The 21805-nt window shown below is 36.9% G+C and overlaps 1 protein-coding gene across 4 annotated transcripts in view; it reads left to right on the top strand.

The window, feature by feature from the left end:
* Positions 1-16977, top strand: part of sfmbt1 (Scm like with four mbt domains 1) — a 73827-nt gene extending 56850 nt beyond the window's left edge. For 3 of the 4 annotated variants that reach the window (XM_039771137.1, XM_039771139.1, XM_039771138.1), the window contains exons 16-21: positions 2319-2428; positions 7235-7410; positions 7872-8053; positions 8179-8418; positions 9749-9871; positions 12294-16977. In XM_039771137.1, the coding sequence (XP_039627071.1) occupies positions 2319-2428; positions 7235-7410; positions 7872-8053; positions 8179-8418; positions 9749-9871; positions 12294-12434 (972 nt within the window). In that variant the 3' untranslated portion in view covers positions 12435-16977. The remainder of the gene's footprint in view (positions 1-2318; positions 2429-7234; positions 7411-7871; positions 8054-8178; positions 8419-9748; positions 9872-12293) is intronic. The other variant, XM_039771140.1, reaches the window with a different exon arrangement.
* Positions 16978-21805: the final 4828 nt, after the last annotated feature.

Below are 21805 nucleotides of genomic sequence, written 5' to 3' on the forward strand. Positions count from 1 at the left end.
CATCTGATCCAGCTTGGTCCTGTTTTTCACTATACGTGACCCCTAGATTCTTTGTAGTCTGCTCCATCTAGTTCCTCACTGTGGTTGAGATAAGATGTGCTTGTGTCATTTCTTGTAAAGTTGGCACTGCTTTAACTACTTGACAACAACAACAACAACAACATTTATTTATATAGCACATTTTCATACAAACAGTAGCTCAAAGTGCTTTACATATTAAAGAATAGAAAATTGAAAGACACAATTATAAAACAAAATAAATCAACATTAACATCGAATAAGAGTAAGGTTCAATGGCCAGGGGGGACAGAAAAAACAAAAAAAACTCCAGACGGCTGGAGAAAAAAATAAAATCTGTAGGGATTCCAGACCATGAGACCGCCCAGTCCCCTCTGGGCATTCTACCTAATATTAATGAAACAGTCCTCTTTGGATTTAGGATTCTCACGGAAGGGCTTGATGATGATGATGGTCACGTAGACTTCTGCCTTTTAATCCGTCCATCATTGTTTGAGCATCTTGAAACTTACTAACATGTATTGCTAAGTGAAATACAGTATATTGTATTGTTTTCACATCTGTTGCATAGTGGTATGAGGCTCAATGACCATTTTCCTTTTTGTGTTGTCATTTCTTTAACTTTTCTCATGATGATAGATATTTTTTACATGTGTATTATGTAAAGCTCAGTGCATTGTCATTCCTTAGGATTTAGTTGTGTTTTAAATGACCAGTATTTTGTGTTAAATTTAAACCTTAATAACTTTAAACTTAACTTTAAACCTCATTTTCAGGAAAAAAATCATTAAAAATCTCTATATATAAAAGTCTGTGTATGTATGTATGTATGTTCATATGTTCCAGTATCACTTCCGAATGGCTAGAGCAATTTTCATGAAACTTGGTACACGTGTTTCTCATTGGTCAACTAAAAATACTGTAGGGTGAAATCAACCCTAACCCACCCTCTTTTGATCTTGCAGTCTTATATGCATGTTATCATCTAGTTGACACTCAGAATGACCACCAGAGGGCGAACTGGAGATGACTGACAGCATTTTTTATGTTTGAGCACCACCCTGTCACTGTTGGTTTTGAAATTAGAGTTGGCCAGTTCTGAGCATCAAGTGGATAATAACTTACATACAAGACAGCAAGAGAAGCACATTGATGAATCTTCATTGTTTGTTAATTAATTTTTATTTTTAAAGTTGTTTTTTTTTTTTTTTTAAATTAATTTTTTTTTTCAAACAATTAAAAAAAAAACCTTTATAGTCCTCCCGGGCAACACTGGGTATTTCATCTAGTAATAAATAAGTCATTTTGACCCTAGCAATAATTATTAAGCCCTGTGTACCACAGTGTAATGCCTGGTTGGATCACACAGAATGCAAGTAAGTATGCTGTATATTGTGAAATAAGTCTTCTAACCCACTATCTTTCCAAAGTTGGCTTTCCACTTTATTTAGCATGTTAGGCAGAGTTCATAAAACTTGTTTACATTTTTCCACTGAGTAGACAAAACCAAGCTTTTTGCCAGTCCCTGTTGAAGATATTGTTCTTGGTTCCTAGAAATGGGAAGAAACTAGCTTCATCAGAGTGCAGAGAAATAATTTCTGCTTGTAATGTAACTAAGAAACTCAAAATACTTTTTCAAACAGGTTGACAACTTGTAGAATGTGGGATATCTTCAACTTTTAATTTATTTTACTTTACGTAAAGAGATCCATGATGTGTTTTATAAGTTTAAAAAAAAGGGTTTATCTCATCTTGGCAGCACAGTGGCAACACTACTGCCTCACAGTAAGGGAGCCAGGGTTCGCATTCCGTGTCCTCCCTCCATATCTCTGTGGGTTTCCACCCACTGTCCAAAGCCATGCAGCTTAAGTGGCTTGATAATTCTGATTTGGCCCCAGTGTGTGGTTAGGATGTGTGTGTGTGTGTGCACGCGCACTCGCCCTGTAATGGACTGGCACTCTGTCCAGGATTTGTTCCTACCTTGCGTTCTGTGTTAGCTGGGATAGGCTCCAGCACCTTTCACAACACTGTTCAGGACTAAGTGGGTTACAAAATAACATAATAGTCTTGTATATAATTAATAATAGTTCAAAAGTGGATAATTTCAATTTAAGATATATTTATTAAATTGTAATTTTGATTTCAACACAACCAAACAGCAAGAAAATCATTTTTATCCTTAATTGAGCAAAGCATAATACCACCATTAAGGGTAATTAGTTGATAAATGTTTTAGATACATACGTATGTTTGGGGAGGAATTTCTCTTTGAATTTTAGGTCCTCTTTGTTTTCCATCAGGTGCTTTCTCTGTTAATTAATGCTGCCTACAAGCCGAGCCGTGTCCTGAGAGAGTTACAGCTGGATGAAGATGCCCGCTGGAGGGGCTACAGTGAAACCCTCAAAGCGAAGTAAGTGCATAGAAGTTGTATTAATCTTTCTTTCCAGTGTGGTGTTAAACTCTCTGTCAGTTCCAGTTTCGGGTTTCATGTTGAAAGCATGCATAAAGAGCAAATGCCTGTATTATTTAAATAAAAGGTTTCAAATTTTTGAGACATATACTGTATGTTGCCATTGTTTTCTGTAGGAAATGTGAATTTTAACCAGTATTCAAAAAATCTGCATTGACTACCCAGAAATAAAACAGCTTGCTGAAGTTAATGTTACAGTTTTCAATTTAATTCTGTCCAACCATTTCCTAAATTCAGGACCTGGGATCACATGTGATTCAAAGCAGAAACAAAAAATAGACATTAAGCTAGCAGAGTTTGTTCACTATTGCCCAGGAGTCAGAGCAACAACAACAAGCAGATGTCAGAAACCAAAAAAATCCAAGTGAGGCATATGCCTAAAATGATGCAATTTTCACATTTTATTATACTTTGTAATCACAAATAATAGCTGTTTCTTCTTTATGCTGCCATTTTAAGCTGTTTGAAAAAATACACAGCTTCTTGAAGGGCAGGAAGAAAAGTTAATCACACCTGTGTATTGAAATTGTGCAAAGTGACCAAAATTATTTTAACATTGTTAGTTTATGCATAATTTTAACATTCTTTTTCCAAATTATTTTTCTGCACATGAGAAATAGTTCTTAAAAAGTTGTTAGCCATAATCATAATTGATTTTTCAATAAAACTCATGTTAAATGCCGTAAAAATAAAAGCGTGGAGAATAAACTGTGTAGCAATTCAAAGATATTGTTTTTAAGGCAAAAACCTTATTTAAAATATCACATTTTTAATTCTAATTCTTGAAAAAAATCTTGATTAAATAAACATAAGATATTTGGCTTGGAAAATGGTAGTAGAACATTTCTGGTCTTAATTTGTGCCTTTCAAACTATAAGTTACATTATAAGTATTCTCTTTGAAATATAATAAAGTCCTCTGTGTAAGCAATATTTTTACATAGTTAAAATAGTCTAACTTTGCAATAATAAAGCAAAACAGTGAAAATGGAGGTTAATAAAATGCCTCATGTATCCTTTCCACAGTCCAACACTTATTCAAAAAGATATCTTTTGCCTTTTTCCCAATCAATTTGTCATTAAATTTAGAAAGATGTTCTCTTATGTTTAAAATGCACAAGCTAAAGTTGACTTTCTCAAGAGCTAAAATTCTGTCATACTTTGTTGCCTTTCAAGTAAGGAAGTAGAGTAAAAGCACTGGGTATGTAGTTGTACTTTCTCACTCTAACGCAACAGTTACTCGGGGGGGGTGGTTGGGGGTTTATACCATTGAGAGACAGATACAAAAGTTATTTGTTAAACCAGAATTTAGGCATGTTCTGACCATTCTGCATTCATGATTGCCGATCAGCATTCATAAACAGCCAAGCTGTTCCAGCTTCCTCTACACAATTAGAAACATATCTAGTGTCCAACCTTTCAGCACACCCAGTTGTTAACTCCTTATTGACCAAGACGGTCCTTAAATGAAACACTGCCTATAAGAAATAACAGAAATTTGACTTATAGTAAATAAGATGAGATGAGTAAGTGATAGCCCTGACATACACAATTGTGGATGAGGAAAAAATATCCAAACAACTAGTTAGAAGGTTGTGTAAAAATTAATCCTTCTTGTGATCTTGCCTTTAAAAGTTAGGGGGAAAAATGTCAAAGCATGATTGAGATGTTTGCATGCTCACCTGCTGAGCTGGTGCACTGATATAAAGTGCAGATAATCAAAGGCCACCTAGTTCTTTGATCATGTTCATTTTCTTCTATTGATCTGGCATTTCTAGCATTTTTTTGCCTACAGTAATTTTAATTTGTGAAACTCACATTGCACATAATAAAGACTGATTTTGAAAATGTACGTGGGAATGAGAAAGACTTTGACCATATACATTACATATTATTATTATGTTACTCATATCCTTTGCCCGACATCCATATATCATCTGTGTTTACAAAGTGTGTTTTAATAAGTTTACATATGTTTAAAGCGTGTGGGATGGGTATTTTAAGACTTGAGCTATAAAAAAATGTTTATTTATATGTTCTTTCTATATCGCGGATTTTTACCTATCGCTGATTGGTCTGGAAGGTAACTTCCGCGATAGGCGGGGGATCACCTATACATATCCACCATTGCACCAGTAGGGAAATCCAGACTATTGTATATAGAAGAATTCATGTATCTAAACCAATCTATTGAATAATGCAGTATGTTCAAACCAATGATGTATCCAAGTGTGAATACAGTACTGAAGCCAGCATTAGTATATGTACTGGTTTTCTCATCAGAGAATCTAGAAGTATAATATTAGCTGGCTGCATTCTGCCTCATTTGATCAGACAAGGAAAATGCTATTTTGTTTTCCAAATTAGTGATTGATAAGGACTTTATCTGCATTAAATGTACACTTTCATTTTGAGCACTTAAATTGTAACATTTGTGACTTGTTTGTCATGGTATATTCTACCTTGTTTGTCTTTGTAAATTTATCCTTAACAATGGACTATTTTTATGTAGCTCACTTTTTACATTTAAGATTACAGTGTAATTAACTTACTTTCTCTGTTAACTTTAAAATCTTCTATTTAAATGTAATTTATTATTGTTTTTAATATTTGACCCTTCATTTAGTTTTTTTATTAAAAACCTTTGCACGGTATGTTAGTTTACTGTTGGTTGGAACTTATAATTAAGCTTTTAGAGGTAACATTACAATTTTTAGTATTTTTTTTCATATTGTCATCTAATTCATTATCATTGACATGTGCAGAAATATAACCGACTCTATAGTAGATGTGTTTTATCATGCTTGGATATAGGGTCCGCTAGTAAATTCTTTGAAACCGAGTATTGTTGTATTCAACTAAACATAATGTTACATAAGAAGTATAGTTGCATAAAAACTGCCCTGCTTGGATCCTCAAAGCAACTCTCAAAAGATCTGAAAGCAAAGATTGTTGAGTATCATGGGTTAGGGGAAGGTTACAAAAAGCTATCTCAGAGGTTTAAACTGTCAGTTTCAACTGTAAGGAATGTAGTCAGGAAATGGAAGGCCACAGGCACAGTTGCTGTTAAACCCAGGTCTGGCAGATCAAGAAAAAAACAGGAGCGGCATATGCGCAGGATTGTGAGAATGGTTACAGACAACCCACAGATCACCTCCAAAGACCTGCAAGAACATCTTGATGCAGATGGTGTATCTGTATATCGTTCTACAATTCAGAGCAATTTGCACAAAGAACATCTGTATGGCAGGGTGATGAGAAAGAAGCCCTTTCTGCACTCACACCACAAACAGAGTTGCTTGTTGTACGCAAATGCTTATGTAGACAAGCCAGATTCATTTTGGAACAAAGTGCTTTGGACTGATGAGACAAAAATTGAGTTATTTGGTCATAACAAAAAGTGCTTTGCATGGCAGAAGAAGAACACCGCATTCCAAGAAAAACACCTGCTACCTACTGTCAAATTTAATGGACATTCCATCATTCTGTGGGGCTGTGTGGCTAGTTCAGGGACTGGGGCCCTTGTTAAAGTCGAGAGTCGGATGAATTCAACCTAATATCAACAAATAAGGCATGTCATATATTGAAAGAAAGTTGCTACTTTGGATTTTTGTTTATCATTGGCTGAGCTTTCAGAGTATTAAGAGGGGTTCCCAAACTTTTTCATATGACTGTATAAAGTCAGCATTTTTCAATAAGTGAAGAACATGAATATAGTTGTGTTTGGACAGCAGTGTTAATGCGAGTGAGTTAAAAAGAAGTTGCACTTTAATCCATTTAAGTAGCAGATTTCATAGGGTTATTTTTGATTGATTATTGCATATCATCTGCTTATGCAACGTTAATACTTTTTTGCGGATCTTCATCATCGCTGCTTTCATTCTGAACTAGGATTATTTAATTGTTAAGTGTTATGTGTTAGCGATGCGGTTATGTTTATTGTTCTGTATGTGGGGTTAAATTCTGTGGTGAGGGTTTTATTTTGCGTTTGTAAAATAGGTCATGTATTATCATTGTGTGCACAATTAATCATTAATACATTTTTTGTTTTTTAAAAAAATACATACATGTTTCAGGCTAAAATGTATGTACAAATACATTTTACTGGTATGCATAACCTAATACAGCTTGGCTATGGCACACATTTTGCTTCACAAAGGCTGTCCATCCCATAGGTGGGTTTCTGGACCCTCACATTGAGGAATACAGTGGTTTGTTGTGAAATTTAATTTAAAGGTCAGATCTTGCTTGTTACAAGAAAAGTGCTTGTTTAACTTTAATGTTGCCTCAAGCATGGATTAACTTTGTATCATTCTTTTTGCTCTCCTACCTCACTGCAAGTTGATTTTTTGGAATAAATGAGGATAGCAGAAGTAGAATGTTTATAGTAGGGAAGTAGTTATTGAAAGAAGGCCATGCTACATGAATATCACTTGGACATGTATGTTGACCTTCTTTCATATATCTCCTTTTTTAGTGAGCATATATTAAAACATTAATATCTCAATAAAAGTGATATGTTCACTTGATGTACCTGGGGATGCATTTTTACTCTGCATGTGACTTGGTGCATATAGATAAACGTTATATTTGAGAGTCAGCCCACCAATAGCTGTAGAGTTTTCTTGGTCTTTTTGTTCTTTGTGATCTTAATTTGAGGTTTGCACAAAAGCATCAGGCTTGGTAATTGTAGGGTGTCATTTTCCTAGACAATGATACACTGTTGACATGTTTCTTCCCTCTTCAGATACAAAGGGAAAAGCTACCGAGCCACTGTTGAAATTGTGAGGACGGCTGACCAGGTGACAGATTTTTGTCGTAAGACTTGTATTAGACTGGAATGCTGCCCGAACCTGTTTGGTCCAAAGATGGTGACGGAGGGCTGCTCTGAAAACTGTTCTGTTCTGACCAAAACAAAGTACAGTAAGTATATGAAAAATTTGCATGTTTGTTGACTGATAGTCCTTATTCCACAGACTGTGTTGTGATTGGAGTAGCATGTGTGTAACCGTTTGTTGGACAGTGTCCTGAAAGCATAAGCAGCACTGCAATTCTCCTGCTCACAGCACACATTAGATTAGATAACTAAGTGCCACAGCTTTTCCAGCATATTACATTTAACTGTTTTTCATAAAAGCCAGAGTTTTGATTGACTTTTATTTGTGAAGGCTTGTAGATTATCATATCATACACTGTTCTGACTAAGCTTTGTTCTTAGGTTTTAGAGGAGGGTGAAGTGTTTTGTTTCTGTGTGCCCTATTATTGACATCAGTTGAAGTTTTGAATAATGACTCCAGTTCCACTATATTTTTTCCTGTATAGAGTACTGAGCTTTTAAAGCTGATGGGATATTAATTGCATTTTGTCTCACCAATCCACTACAGCAGCTCATTATTATGGTAGAAAGAGAAGTAGGAGGGTTGGCCGGCCCCCAGGAGGCCACACAAATCTAGAAGGAGGAGTTAAAAAGGCAAGCAAAAGGAGAAAACGACGGAAGCACTTCTTTGTTCACAAAAAGAAACGATCATCATTATCTGTGGACAACACTCCTGCAGGATCACCACAGGTGGGAATTATCTCTTTACTTAAATAAATTAAGTAGTCGGTTGGTTACAGGTTTATAGCTGTTATTTTTGCAGCACTTGATTCCATTTCCCTAATACCCTTACCGTTTTCCTCATTTCTATGCAGGGAAGTGGTGACGAGGAAGACCTTGATGAGGAGGAGTCTATCTCTGAAGACTCTGGCTCTGAGCAACAGGATGAACTGATGGATGATTCTGAGGTTTCAGAAAAGAAGTCTCAGCCTTCCTCTCCTTCACAAGGTGACCTCTCTCTTTCCCGCTCTTCTAGTCGGGACCGAGACAAGAGGAAGAGAAAAAGCCACAGCTTTTCTTCTGATGATGAGAACAAACCACCCTCACAGAGGATGGTAATGCCATATTCACTAAACCTTTTCAATTTGTGAGCAATAATGGCCAGAGAGATTAAGGGCAGTGGGTGTGGGTTTTCAAAATACTATTGTACAGAAGTTTTTATAGGGGTAATGTATGTATGTATGTATGTGTGTGTGTGTGTGTGTGTGCATGTGTGCATTTTTTTATATATATAAAATTTTTATAAATAAAATTTTTTATATATAAAATACACACAACGTATGTATGTGTATATATATATATATATATATATATATATATAAAATACACACACATATATGTGTGTGTGTATGAGTGTGTGTATGTATATATATATATATATATATATATATATATATATATATATATATATATATAATCTCATTATTAATTGAACAATTAAAATGTATAATTGAAATGAACTGCATAGTAATTGCGATTTATCATATTTCCTACAAGTATATTAATATTTTTCTATAATTCATGAATAACTAAGTGATTAATTTTTCTAAAAAAAAAGTTTTAATATCACTTTTCTATGCATATTAAAATATGTTTGTTTGTTAATTGAACAGTTTTATGTAACAGAAACAATGCCCAATGACCACCAAGCACCCGCATCCCTATCTCCCAGCAAGACAACATACCAAAATATTTAAACAAGGACTAACAATTACACAAATATTAAAAAACAGAAATATCAAATCATGATTCAGCTTTTGTGCACAATCAGCACTGCTATAGCTCAATTAAACAGAAAATATGTATAGATAAGGATTTTTAATAGCAAAGCACAGACTGAAAAGAAAACCTATAAATATGTATTTGATAGGGTTATTTATTTAGATGTTTTAAATTGCATATTGCCATAGAATGTATCATTTTTGCATTATAAAGTAAGACTGTCTGTCTTAACCTTCATCCCAAATGGATGGAAATATTAGCATGATCAATTTGAATTGATTATTGTGTAGTTTTATTCGTTCCAGTATAACATAGGCTAAAGTAGGTTAGAATTTAGGCAACAGTAGGTAATAAGTGATTAATTAAACAACAACAACAACATACCATGTCTGTGTTGGAGTAAGTGTGAGAAAGGTATAAGGAATCAAATAATTCTACTGTTTGTCACTTGATCTTTGGCTACTCGGACATGAGTAGCACTTGTACTGTGCTGCTTCAGGTCAGATATTCCTCCATGGGCAACCATAAAAGCTCCATGGCAAAAGTATTTGTGTCATATGGAGCATCTCTGAAAAGTTTAGATATGAGGGCATTGTACATCACAGTGGAGGTTTAAGTCTGTTATTAAATATAACTTTGCACTTTTTTAACTTATTTTCACAGAGTGCGGATATGGAGGACAGATTGCAGCTTGAAAGCAGTCCACTAGAGTGGAGTGTAGCTGATGTGGTTCGGTTCATCAAGAAGACAGACTGTGCTCCCCTGGCACGGATTTTTCTTGATCAGGTATTAACATATTTTCTAGGTTGATAAATATGTTGTGCAGGGAATGTCTGGTGTGGCTTTGTTCTGTGTCTAATAATGTGGATGAATCGCTCTCGTGTACATTGTAACATTTGCACTTTGAGTGAATGATGAAGCACATCACCACACTTCATAGTCCTTTTCCTGTTAACAGAGAAGGGTGTTCTGGAGCTAGGCCAACAATACACTATTTATAAGGTTTGCACAAACAGCAGTTATTAAAGTGCTGCAATTGCATGAATTTATACACATTCCTGTCCTTATAATACATGGAAGGAGTGTATAAACTAAAGGAACAATGAGTGCTACATTTCTAGTCAAAAACAACACATCTGTTCCCCACTTAGTTGCACATGTTTCCTAAATACAGGATAACAAGTAACTAATCCGATTGGTCCCAAAAAGCTATTTTAGTAAATAAAAACAAACTGTTGCAGATAATCAAGATTACAAAGACTATAAAAGGTGTAACAAACATCAGGGGGCCACAGAATATTCCTGAGAAGTGGACAAAAGGACAGAGCTATCATAAAGTAAAAACAGTTTAGTCTCGCTCTACAGTTTTGTCTTCTTCTGAATGAGGGTATTAACTGCACATCAATAGTCCTCAATTCCTGTTGCATGATCCCTTTTTACGTCTACCTTAAAAGTGAATTCTTTGAGGTAGGAACATCACCATTTATAATCCATAAAGGTAATACAAGGGGACTGCTGAATTCCCATAAACATGGTACTTAATACTGTTACATATTGTCTGTAGCTTTGTGATTTGCCTTAGAGTCAGTTACACCAGTTACACTGTTTAATTGTTTGTTTTATCTAATATATAAAGCAGAGTCGATGTGTGTGTGTGTATGTATGTTTGTTTGTCCGCCATACAAATCTGCACCAGGCATCCGATCGGCACCAAACTGGGGATGGGGCTCTTTTGCGACCAGGAGAAGGTCATGGGGTATATTTGGTTCGGAAAAATGTTCGTGGTGAACCGCAGGGCACCTTTTCACCGACAACGTTAGGCACACATCCCCGTACTTATCATGGACAAGATGGCCGCATGTTGCAACAGACTTTCACGGCGGTGCCATCTAGCGGCAGCTTTGGTCTCTGTCCATCACTCTTTACCCATGTTTCTTTAAATTGCCAAGAGATAGCGGAAGTGTCCAAGTATCAGAAGGCCGACTGCTGTGATTAGGTGAAGGGGAACTGCCGTATGGATGTAAAACATGGATGACCCAGTGCGCGTGACCGGCTGACACACCCACGTTTCCACACGTCACACTCTCACATGCACTGATAGTGCTGTATTTCATTCGCCAACATCCATTATTTGCAAGCACATTTGAACAGAGACTTGCCTTAAAAAGACAGCATCCTTCCCCCACCATTTTCCCCAAACGCAGCACCTGTCTGACTCACTGTACGATTTCAGTGTTGCTGTTTCTGACAGACTAGTGCTATTTGTTCACTTTCCAACATATTGTAAATAACGTAAATTCATCTCACTGTGGTGCTTATTCCGTACGTAATACCATGCGACACATTATTAATTGTCCTGCTTTTCGCTAATATACTCATGACACCGAAAAAAAGACTTAGAATCGGAAGGTCCACTTCAGATGCCACAATAAAGTCTATTTCAAGGGCGTCTGAAATGCCACAGCACACAGAACCCAGAGTGGAGGAACTTATAATAAAATGTCAATCAGAAAACCTTTTGTTCTATTTCTATGTTCTGTTTCTTTCATTTGGGAAATTCACCGGTTATAGATTTCCGGGCAATGCCGGGTACTCCTGCTAGTTTGATATAAAAAATAGGCAAACTGAACTGTTCACTAAATTATTCATCAAGCTTTATTCTATCACCCATATATTATAGAAATGGTACATGTTTTCAGAATAATTTAACTGCATTTACTGTTTTTAAGTAGTTGCCATTTATTTTTCTCTGTATGTCTCTCCTGTCATTATCATAGTAATCCTCTTCTTGAGTCCCAGTATAGTGTTGGTTTTCTGTTTAGGTCCCCAGATTAAAATGTTTAAAAACCAGAAGTACATCAACACTTGATTGTTCTATATGGAGAGTGGTTTGTAGTCAATCACATTGACTAATTCCCTTTGTTTTTATGTCTGGAAAGTGTTTTCTTTGCATCTTTTTCTTTTTTACTCAAAATACCAGATAAGTAGTGGGTGGTGCTCTTTAGAAACTTGGAGATCATATTTTGGTTGATATCTGATCTACTTTCAGTAACCTGCCAGAGTTTGCATGGTTCAGTGTCTCCTTTCTGAGTATGCGAATATGTCAAACCTTGGAGGGGAAGGGGCAATGTATTGAATTACAACATGGCTCCCTCAAAGTTTTTGACACAAAGACTAAGTGATCTTGACATCTTGTTTGTTTTGCCAGGAAATTGATGGCCAGGCTTTGCTTCTGCTGACTCTTCCTACAGTTCAGGAGTGCATGAACCTGAAATTAGGACCTGCAATCAAACTGTGCCATCACATTGAAAGAGTAAAGCTTGCCTTTTACAAACAGTTTGCCAACTGACTGAGTTTGCATTCTTCCACTCTGCCTAAAAAGCAGTTTCAAAGGAGCTACGGATCTCTGAAGATGCAGCACTCGTAAGAGAGGACCAGACACAAGACTTCCTCCAGACAAAGCTGTGTCATTATTTGCCTGTTTTTGGACTAGGCAAACAGTTGAGGTCGGAGATTACTCTCAGTACGATCATTTGCTTGAGTGGCAATCTGATAGAGGATTTGGTGACTGGGGGTCTCTAAACCTCCCTGGACTATTTTGAAATCGCAAATGAAGCAAAAAAAAAAAAAGCACAAGACTAAATCTCTGAATAGCATGTTGCAATTTGGAGAGGTGCAGCAGGGTGCATATAAACTTTGTGTACATATTTAAATTATTTTCCCCCTGGGAATTAATAATAATTTTTCTATGTTATGCTTTACATTGGTTGAACCAGAATTTACCAGTTTTCTTGCTTCCTGTTTCTTCTTTAACATATACTTGTATTACTGATGTTAACAGAAAGGGTACAGAGTGTGTGAGTGGATGGTCCTGCTGTATGAAACTTTGCACAGTTGAGTAGTGAGGCATAATAATAATGGCATCTTTTGGGTTTATGCACAGCATGTGTATATGGGCAGCTAGGTGCAGAATAAAAGTGGCCATTTTATGCAGGGGTTGTTAATCTACTCATTGGACAAAAAAAAATCTGAGTGTAGCCACTTAGTCATCTTTTTATATGCTTTTTGTTTTTCAAAATTAGATGATCTCTTCAGATTATTCTGATTAATTATAAAAAGTGCAAAGAATATCAGACTTACTATAGTTGCTCACATAATCACTGCATTTTTGTTCTTACTTTGATTTTTATGGAGAGCTCTTTAGTTTGTGCCACTGTATTCATTAATTACAGACACTCATGCATGAGGTCGCAGTCATTGGATCTTTAATGAGAACTGCTGTTTCCTTATCTCCTTTAACGGACTCTGCAACTTTACTTTCATAAGGACTGAAGGAGCTTTACTACCTTTATCAGTTGTTTGCTCTGGTAATTGCATTGTCATTTTATCTTTTCTGTTAGACTTTCTTTCTATCCTTAGGCACAATTTTGTTTCAGCCACATTTCATATTCACCCAGTTCACCTATTAGAAAACACCTTCTTGTTTGAATGTCTGCAATGGGTGGTGGGATGGACATGTAGCAGATCATGTTAAATGATACAGTAATATTGCATTTTGATTATGTTCCATGACAAACAAAACACTTTTTTGGTGAACTCTGTTTTCTGGTATGTTAATGCATGGAATGCAAGACTGAAGGAGGACAGGCAAGATTAGCTGAAATTGTGGCTTTATCAGGTGTTTTTTTTTTAGTGAATCATGTATTTCCTTACTTGCTGATTTTTGTTGGTAAGTGACATACACCAACAGGTAAAGAAGGGGACAGGGCAAACAACAGTATAAAATTCACTTTTACCCAAATATGTTAGTGCTTGCAAAAAAAGAAATCTTTCATGGATTAAATTAGAATCTATGCAAGCTTTAAATTCACAACCTCTAGGTTTGATGCTGGTGAGGATCTTTGCACGCTTCTTATTCTTGTCCTGGCAATATGGCAATGGCTCCTGAATGTTTTTCCCTTATGGCTTATAGATAAATCATATGGATAGATGTATTGCTATGTCTCCTGTGACTATGGCGAATTTCACAGCAATTAATGTAATGTTTTCAGTGTGCAGTTTAAAGATTTGAAATATGTTTAGAGCGAAACTTACTCATGCTTCATGAGACAGTTTACTGTGAGGATACATTTGCCACGTTTGGTTGTACCTGCATCATCTCAGCTTCAGGTCCATCCTGACAGAGCAAATATGTTTTAATGGGGCTTAGCTACAAGAGAGGGTGGCCTTCAAATTCAATTTGACAGTAGAACAGAGGGATTATTGATAGAGGGTTCAAACCTGGAAAGGTAGTTTAATCTGTGTTGGGACAGACAAGATGGTAGTGGTGAGTGCCAGGGTGAATGAGTCTGTGTAAGCTGCATATTGAAATATTTAATAGCAGATATCAAAGCAAAGTTGCGTTTAGTTTTCCACGTGTATCACAATTTTTTGTTGTGTATTATTTCATCATCAGTTCAGAAGATGTGATTGCGTTTCCATTCAGTACTCATTTTTACTTTGTGGTCAGTTCACAAAATATGAAGAAGGTTTACAGTTGTTCATATGGAAAAAGACATGCAGGTCATGATTATTAAAATAACTTTATAACCTCAAAAGAGTGGCACAGTGCATTTACGTACCGTCTCGTAAATACTTAAATTGATGGCCTTCATTATTTATACATTTTTGTAGTCTACTTGCTACACTCAAGGATGCTTTGGCACAAGTTCCTTATTGTCATCAGTTTCTTGACATGCTTCTCTTACTGTGTGTAGCGAATCATATCATCCACAGTATGTGGTTTTCGTGAAAAGACTTCATTTTTGACGACGCCACAAAAGAAGTAGTCCTTTGGGGTGAGGTCTGGTGATCATGGTTGCCATTCCAGTGGCCCTCATCGACCTTTCCACCTGTTGGGTAATTGCACATCAAGAAACTCGTGCACTGTTCTGGCACAGTGTGGAGGAGCTCTGTCTTGTTTAAAGAAGAAGTCTTCATTATCATGCTGTCTCTGTAATTGTGGTAAAAGTGTCCCTCAGCATGTTAACATACAGGTTTTGCATAAAAGTTGTATAAAAAAATAGGTCCAAGTACTCCTTTACACAGAAGACCCACTCAAACTGTAATCCTTAGCTGATTCAACTGTTCTTCTATCGTTACATGGGAATTTACTGTTGACAAGCACAGGCTGAGTTGTGCTGATTCACAGCTTTGTTGGTCCACATAATTTTATCAGTGATGACTTTCTTCATTCATAATCACTTTTCCCAATTCTAATCGGTGATCTGGATCATCCTCTGATAACCTATGAAGCAGTCTTGACCGATGCAATGTTTAGGTTTGAAAATGTATTATTAGTGTAATCAAAGATCTATGCGAAATGCGTAACTCAATAGAAGCTCTTTGTATTGATTTTTTGGGGCTCTTAGTAAATGCCTGACTCACTAACATTTCATTTTCGTGGGTAGTAACGCCAACCACTTTTCAGAGTATTATAGGTGGACCCAGTTTCATCAAATTTATCGTGTGTTCTGTAAATTGTTTGACTTCTTGGTGGAGGTGTATCATATTCTTCAGTCCCTTTCTGTCAAACCTTTTCGGCATTCTCTGTCTTCCAGTATTGCTTAAGTATCCACTTTTGTTGGTTAAATTACCAGCCATCATTGTCTTAATGATAAATTATAAATAAGGATATGAAATAATAATAATAAGAAGAAAACATCATTACCTTAAGGATGAATTATAGATAAGAATACAAAATAAGAAGAACACACATAATACATTAACTAATAAGTAAATATTAATACAAGAATAACCTTTGTGTTTTTGCATACTCACAACTGTAAACCTGTTTGCCAACCCAGTATTTATACATTTTCTTTGGTATCATTAATGTGACTGATATTTAGATTAAGAAATAAAGTGCTGTTTACCAAATTGAGTGTATCCAGGGGAAAAATATAATTATAACGAGCATTTTGATGTCTTATATTTTACATTTTCATGTTTAGTTTTTTAAGGTCATTTTTGGAAACAAAATACGGTCTGCAGAGATTAGTGAGAGAGAGATTTATATTTTTGTTCTTTGGCAAATGCATCTCCCTGCATGCATAGTGGCATCTAATAAACCTTACTTGCAGTTTGTTGTCTTGTGCTGCACTGTGCTATCCTCTGGTCCCAAGTTTACATTTTGTTTTTGTCTTTCTCACGTGCCCCTCTGTGCGGTTGTGCTTAGCTCTCTTGTGGTCACTCTTCAAATCTTTGCCTCTTTCATCTTGAGAGTTGTTGCCAGACACTTTGGACACAAGGATGGATCTTACACAAAATGGGATGTTGGTCCATTGCAAAGAACAAATTTAATTTATTCTGCACTCCTTGTCTGCAAAGACTGGCACTGGCAGGATGGCAGTAGTCACTTGTTATTTAGATATTTCATTCTGGCCCCTACTGCCACTCCACAGCATTCTGGTGACTAATAAACCGTTGTGAATGTCATCTGTTCGTGCTGCTTCAAGTCTCGGTGTTTGGTTTTCTGTTGGGGTCATCTCTGTGTCACATTGTCTTAAAAGTGAGGAGCAAGAGGTAGAAGCTTCTCAAAACTTGCAAATGATGTGATTCTGTTCTGCAAAGGTTTTAGGTTCAATTCCAGACCAGGAGAGCTGTCATGGCTGCCGGTTTGTACCGGGACCACTCTTGTAGAACTCCAAAATAAGTTAACTTGTTGTTTACTAGTTTGTGCCCTTTTAGGTTAGCAGAGAACAGTTTGTGTCCGGGAGAGCCAAAGTGGCTGCAGGTTTTCAATCTTTGAAATGGTGACTGGAGCGAAGTTGCTGCTGTCTTGGATTTGAGCATGTGTAAGTGCAGAATTAATCCCATTTAACTTTTTTTTGTCACTTTAACAGGGACTTTTTAAAAAAAAAAAAAAAAATTTTAAAGCAGATAAATGAAAGATACATGTGATCTGTAATTCATGTCGATCCTCCGTATTATTAGTAGACACTAATTTCACAGAACTAGTATTAGTCTTTATTAGCCCTCTTTTTAGAAAATCTTTAAATAGAATGAGAAGCCTCAAAGTTTTATTAGAATCATAGCCTGAAGTCATTTTGTATTGTGGGAAAGCCAGATACCTGCAGTGGGAGCATTTAAATCAATCAGGAGGTATATAAAACTATGTAAAATAATAATGAAATCCAGAGTTCAGTTAAATAGACAAATTAACACCTGAATCAGAGACTGATTGAAGTGTAAATCAGCGGTGAGGATTGGCACTTTAGGACAGTTGTATTGTCCTGTGGTTAAGGATGTGGACTGTAAGCTGCAAGTTTCAGCCCAAGGTGAGTGGTGCACCAGTGTATGGCCAGTCCAGCTCCACTCTTACCTGTAATATGCTTTGGCAGAGGGTTGATGTTCACTGTATCAAATTATTTTAGAGATCAGACAACCATTTACTGGATTGTTTGTGAACTGGACACGAGGGCATGTTGTAAAACATCCTGAGACCCCAAATCACAGAAGGGAAACTCTCGGGCCAGCCTTCCTGGAACTCCACTGCTTTCTCTCACCACTTCTCAGTGACTTCACAATTTCACTGACACTGTGGTCTTTGCAGTGTTTGTTTTGCTCGGCTAATCATGGTTTACGTCATTGAGTAACATCTCCTCTGTGGGAACTTTCTTTATGCATAATTGAAATCCGTCACTGAGCTTTTTCTTTCTCTTGTGTCGTATTTAGGGATTTCAGCACTTAGCAAGGTAATGTGTGGAAACATGGACAGGGTTTTTGCTTTCCTCAATGTTCTTTAATAATAAGAAAAAAAATTATTATTTAAATTCTGCTGCCTACAGAGTATTTGAAATAATTGGAAGCTTTTCTTCAAATATTGTGTTTGTCCAAAAGCTTTTTGCACGGAGTTATATGGAAAATTGCAGATTAAGAATTTTAAAAAGGTGAATATTTTGTTCTTTATAAATAAAATTGTACAGAGGTTTATGTAATATGAGTACTATTTTTAAAAAAGGTGCAAAGAAATAAAACAAATCCTAATAAAATAACAGGCATTTGTTTCTTTTAAGCACAATCCAGCATTTTTCCATTGACAACTTCTGGCCCATGAAAATCAGCAGCTTCTAATGTGTCTGACATGCAGCACATTCTGGATTTGGCAAGAATACACAATGGCATGTCACACGTAAGTAGACACATGTTTAAGATGGCACAAAACTAAGGGGAGGTCTTATGTAACCCCCACTTGTTAATGGAAGTTTTAAAGAGCCATTATGTTAGCAGCCTTTGGAGGTCTGATGGGCCCAGATGACCTACAGGTAAAGCAACAGGAGATGTACAATTCCAAACAAAGTGTCCACAAGTCTTTTCAAAATGTTAAGCTGATTGCTGACTCTGCTGAGGAGACCACACATCTGTCTGATGAGTAAAGACAACCTCAAGGTATGAATAGAAACTGCAGTTTCCTTTGGGATCAATAAAGCATCTAACTGTCTAAAAAGGCTAATTATACAAATGCACATTTAAAGTCAGCATATCAGAATTAAACGTCCTACAAGGCCTTTAAAATGACTTATGCATGTTTTTTTTTGTATTTGACAGAAAATCTGTCATTATGCCAGGATCAGCCAGACTTGCTGATGTAAAAAGTGTTCCTAAAAATTGTAAATAAGGCCTTCCTCTCTGATCCTTTCCAGAGCACCGGGCACGGATACTCCCACCATGCTTGTCGGTAAACAGACAAACAGAATTTTGTTTTTAGCACCCGACCAGAGTGACCATTTGTATTAAATGATGGCGAGTTACATGAAGCACTGTCTAATGGTTACTGCCATCTGTTCACTTCTTCTAGCCCATTTTTCACATATTTAACATAAAGACTGATAAAATACAACTTGGTCCAATATATCTCTGTGAAAATATGAAAAAAAAATGTATGCCAGAGGACCCGTGTTGACAAAGCGATTTATTTAATTTCTCAGGGTGATGAAGAAGTGTGGAAAGCTGCCCACAGTTTCTGACTCTTCACCACTGGCAAAGTTTGAAGCATCCCTGGAGTGGACATCAGTATAATATTAGAGCTTCACTAGCTGACTTTCAGAAGCATCATTTTGAATGATGACATTGGAAAGAAGCACACTTGAAGTTGAGAACTCAAAGTCCGTGATCATTCAGAAACAGCATTAGATGCTAAATGGCAGATGGAGCAAAAAAAGTTATAGTGTGTATAAAAATTACTCACCCCCTTGGAAGTTTATTTTTTTTTATTGATTTTATTTGGCTGTTTTGACACTGATCAACAGAAAAGGGGTATTTTAATGTCAAACAGAAAATATATCTCTGCAAAGTGGTCTGAATTAATTCGAAATATAAAACTCAGTTTTAAGTATTCACCCCTTTCAAGTCTGTATTTAGGAGATGCCCCTTTGTCAGCCGGACAGTAGGGCTTTGGGGACCTTCAAAGCTAGACTTGATGTTATTTTGGAAGAGTTAAGTGGATCGGACTGGTGAGCTTTGGTGGGTTGAATGGCCTGTTCTCGTCTTGAATGTTGAGTCTATGTTCACAGTCTCTCTCTCTCTCTCTCTCACTCACTCATCTGGACACTGACATTTTTCCAGATTCTCCTTCATGCAACCTCCCAAAGCCCGAGCAGTTTATAGAGTTCATGAATGAACAGCCTTTGTCAAGACACTCTGAAATTCTCAATCTGAACTCTGACTCTGCCACTTAGTGTTGTTGTTTGGAAGCCATTCCTGCGTAGCTCTGACATTATGTTTGGGGTTGTTTTCGTGTTAGAAACCAGAACTCCTCCTAAGGTGCAGGTGCCTTACAGATTGCATCAGGTGTTCCTCCCTGTACTTTGCATTCATTTTACCCTCACAAGACTTCCGGACCCTTCTGCAGAGAAGCCTCTCTACAGAATGCAGCTGTCACCACCATGCATCACAGTGGAGATGATGTGTTTTTGATAATGTGCAGTGTTTAAATAAGCGGAGCCAGTGAATCCCGTAGGCAACATAGGCGGCTGCCCAGGGTTGCCATCACTTGAGGGTTTGCCATTCATGAAAGTTGAGGTATGCACGCTGCAGACACCAAGGGGGACACGGTCCTTGAAGTCTTATTATAGTGATTGTGCACTAATGGTTGCTGAGCAGCACCCTAAGTGACGTGCACTCCAGACCTACAAGAAACCCCCATTCCGGACTCTGGGCACCGAGAATTTTATGAAGTCAAATCATCCATATGGGCTTCGACCAGCACTAACTACAAACAAGTAATTTAGTTGGTTTGCCTAAAAGCTTAGTTTTGGTCTTATTGGATCATAGAACCTTCTTCTAGCTGACTTCAGAGTTTCCCCATGTGCCCTCTGCAAAGAACCCGCATGTGTTTGTTCTCTTGGCCAGCCCACCCAAAAAGCTGCGACTGGTGAAGCACCCGGGCAACAGTTGTCCGCACAGTCTCTTCAGTCTCGCCTGTAGATTGAACTCCTTCATAGATGTCTTAGTGGCTTGCATGACCACTCAGTAGTTGTGGACGGCCTGCTTTCAGTCGATTTCGAGCAGTGCCATACTCTTTTAACTACACTCTAAGGGATGTTCAGTGAATATTTTATTGTCTCCATCCCCTAACTTGTGCTTTTCAGTCCTCTTTTCACGGAATTCATTGGAGTTGTCTTGTATCTTCATTGTGTAGGTTAGGCCACCAAGGTGACTTGCCACAAGGTGGCCCTTACGGATCAGGTGCATTTAGATGACAAACTGAAAGCCCGCACTGAAACTAATATGTGAGTTCTAAAACCAGTTGGCTGCACCAGTGAGGATTTACTTGTCTCATTAACACCACTTTGTAGAGATTTGTTTCACTTTGACATTGAAGAATCTTTTTCTCTTGATTAGTGTCAAAATGAAAAAAATAAATATACTGTTGTCATATAACAAGAAAATGTGAAAACCTCATAGGGGGTGAATACTTTTTATAGGCACTGTAATTGTAATTCAGTTAATTTTGCAAAGCATGCTTCCACTTAAAAAGCCCAGTTCACCATACACTATAGAGAATGTCAGGTTGCTACATTTCTGTCATTCCAACAGATGGCACATTACAAACCTTTGTAGTAATAAAATGCATTGCATTTGTCATTCCAACAGATGGAGCATCACAAACATTAGCACTGCTTTTACAAACCCCATACTAAATGGCAAGTAAAAGAGACTTATGCATTGCATTTGTCATTGCAACAGATGACAAACATTTGTAGTAGTAAAATGAATAGTATTTGTCATTCCAACAGTTGGTGCATCACACACATTAGCATTGCTTTTACATATACCATACCAAATGGCATATTACAGTAGCATATGCAGTGCAGTTGTCATTCCAACAGATGATGCATCCCACACATTAACACTGCTTTTACAAATCCCATACCAATTGGCATATAACAGACATATGCATTGCATTTGTTATTCCAACAGATGACGCATCAAAAACATTAACACTGCTTTTACAAATCCAATACCAAATGGTGTATAACAGGGGTATATGCATTACATGGTACACTGCAAACATGGATGCTGAAGTTGTGAAAGAAGCCCGGATCACAGACAGACACCAAGAACACACAATGTTGAAAAAGCACACACATGTTTATTCTACTGTTCTTTCTTGCACACAACACAGTGCCCAAAACGGTCACAACAACTTAGTCCTTTACTATACTTTTCTTTCTTCTG

The sequence above is a fragment of the Polypterus senegalus genome, chromosome 12 (assembly GCF_016835505.1).
Source record: "Polypterus senegalus isolate Bchr_013 chromosome 12, ASM1683550v1, whole genome shotgun sequence".
Taxonomy (NCBI): Eukaryota; Metazoa; Chordata; class Cladistia; order Polypteriformes; family Polypteridae; genus Polypterus; species Polypterus senegalus.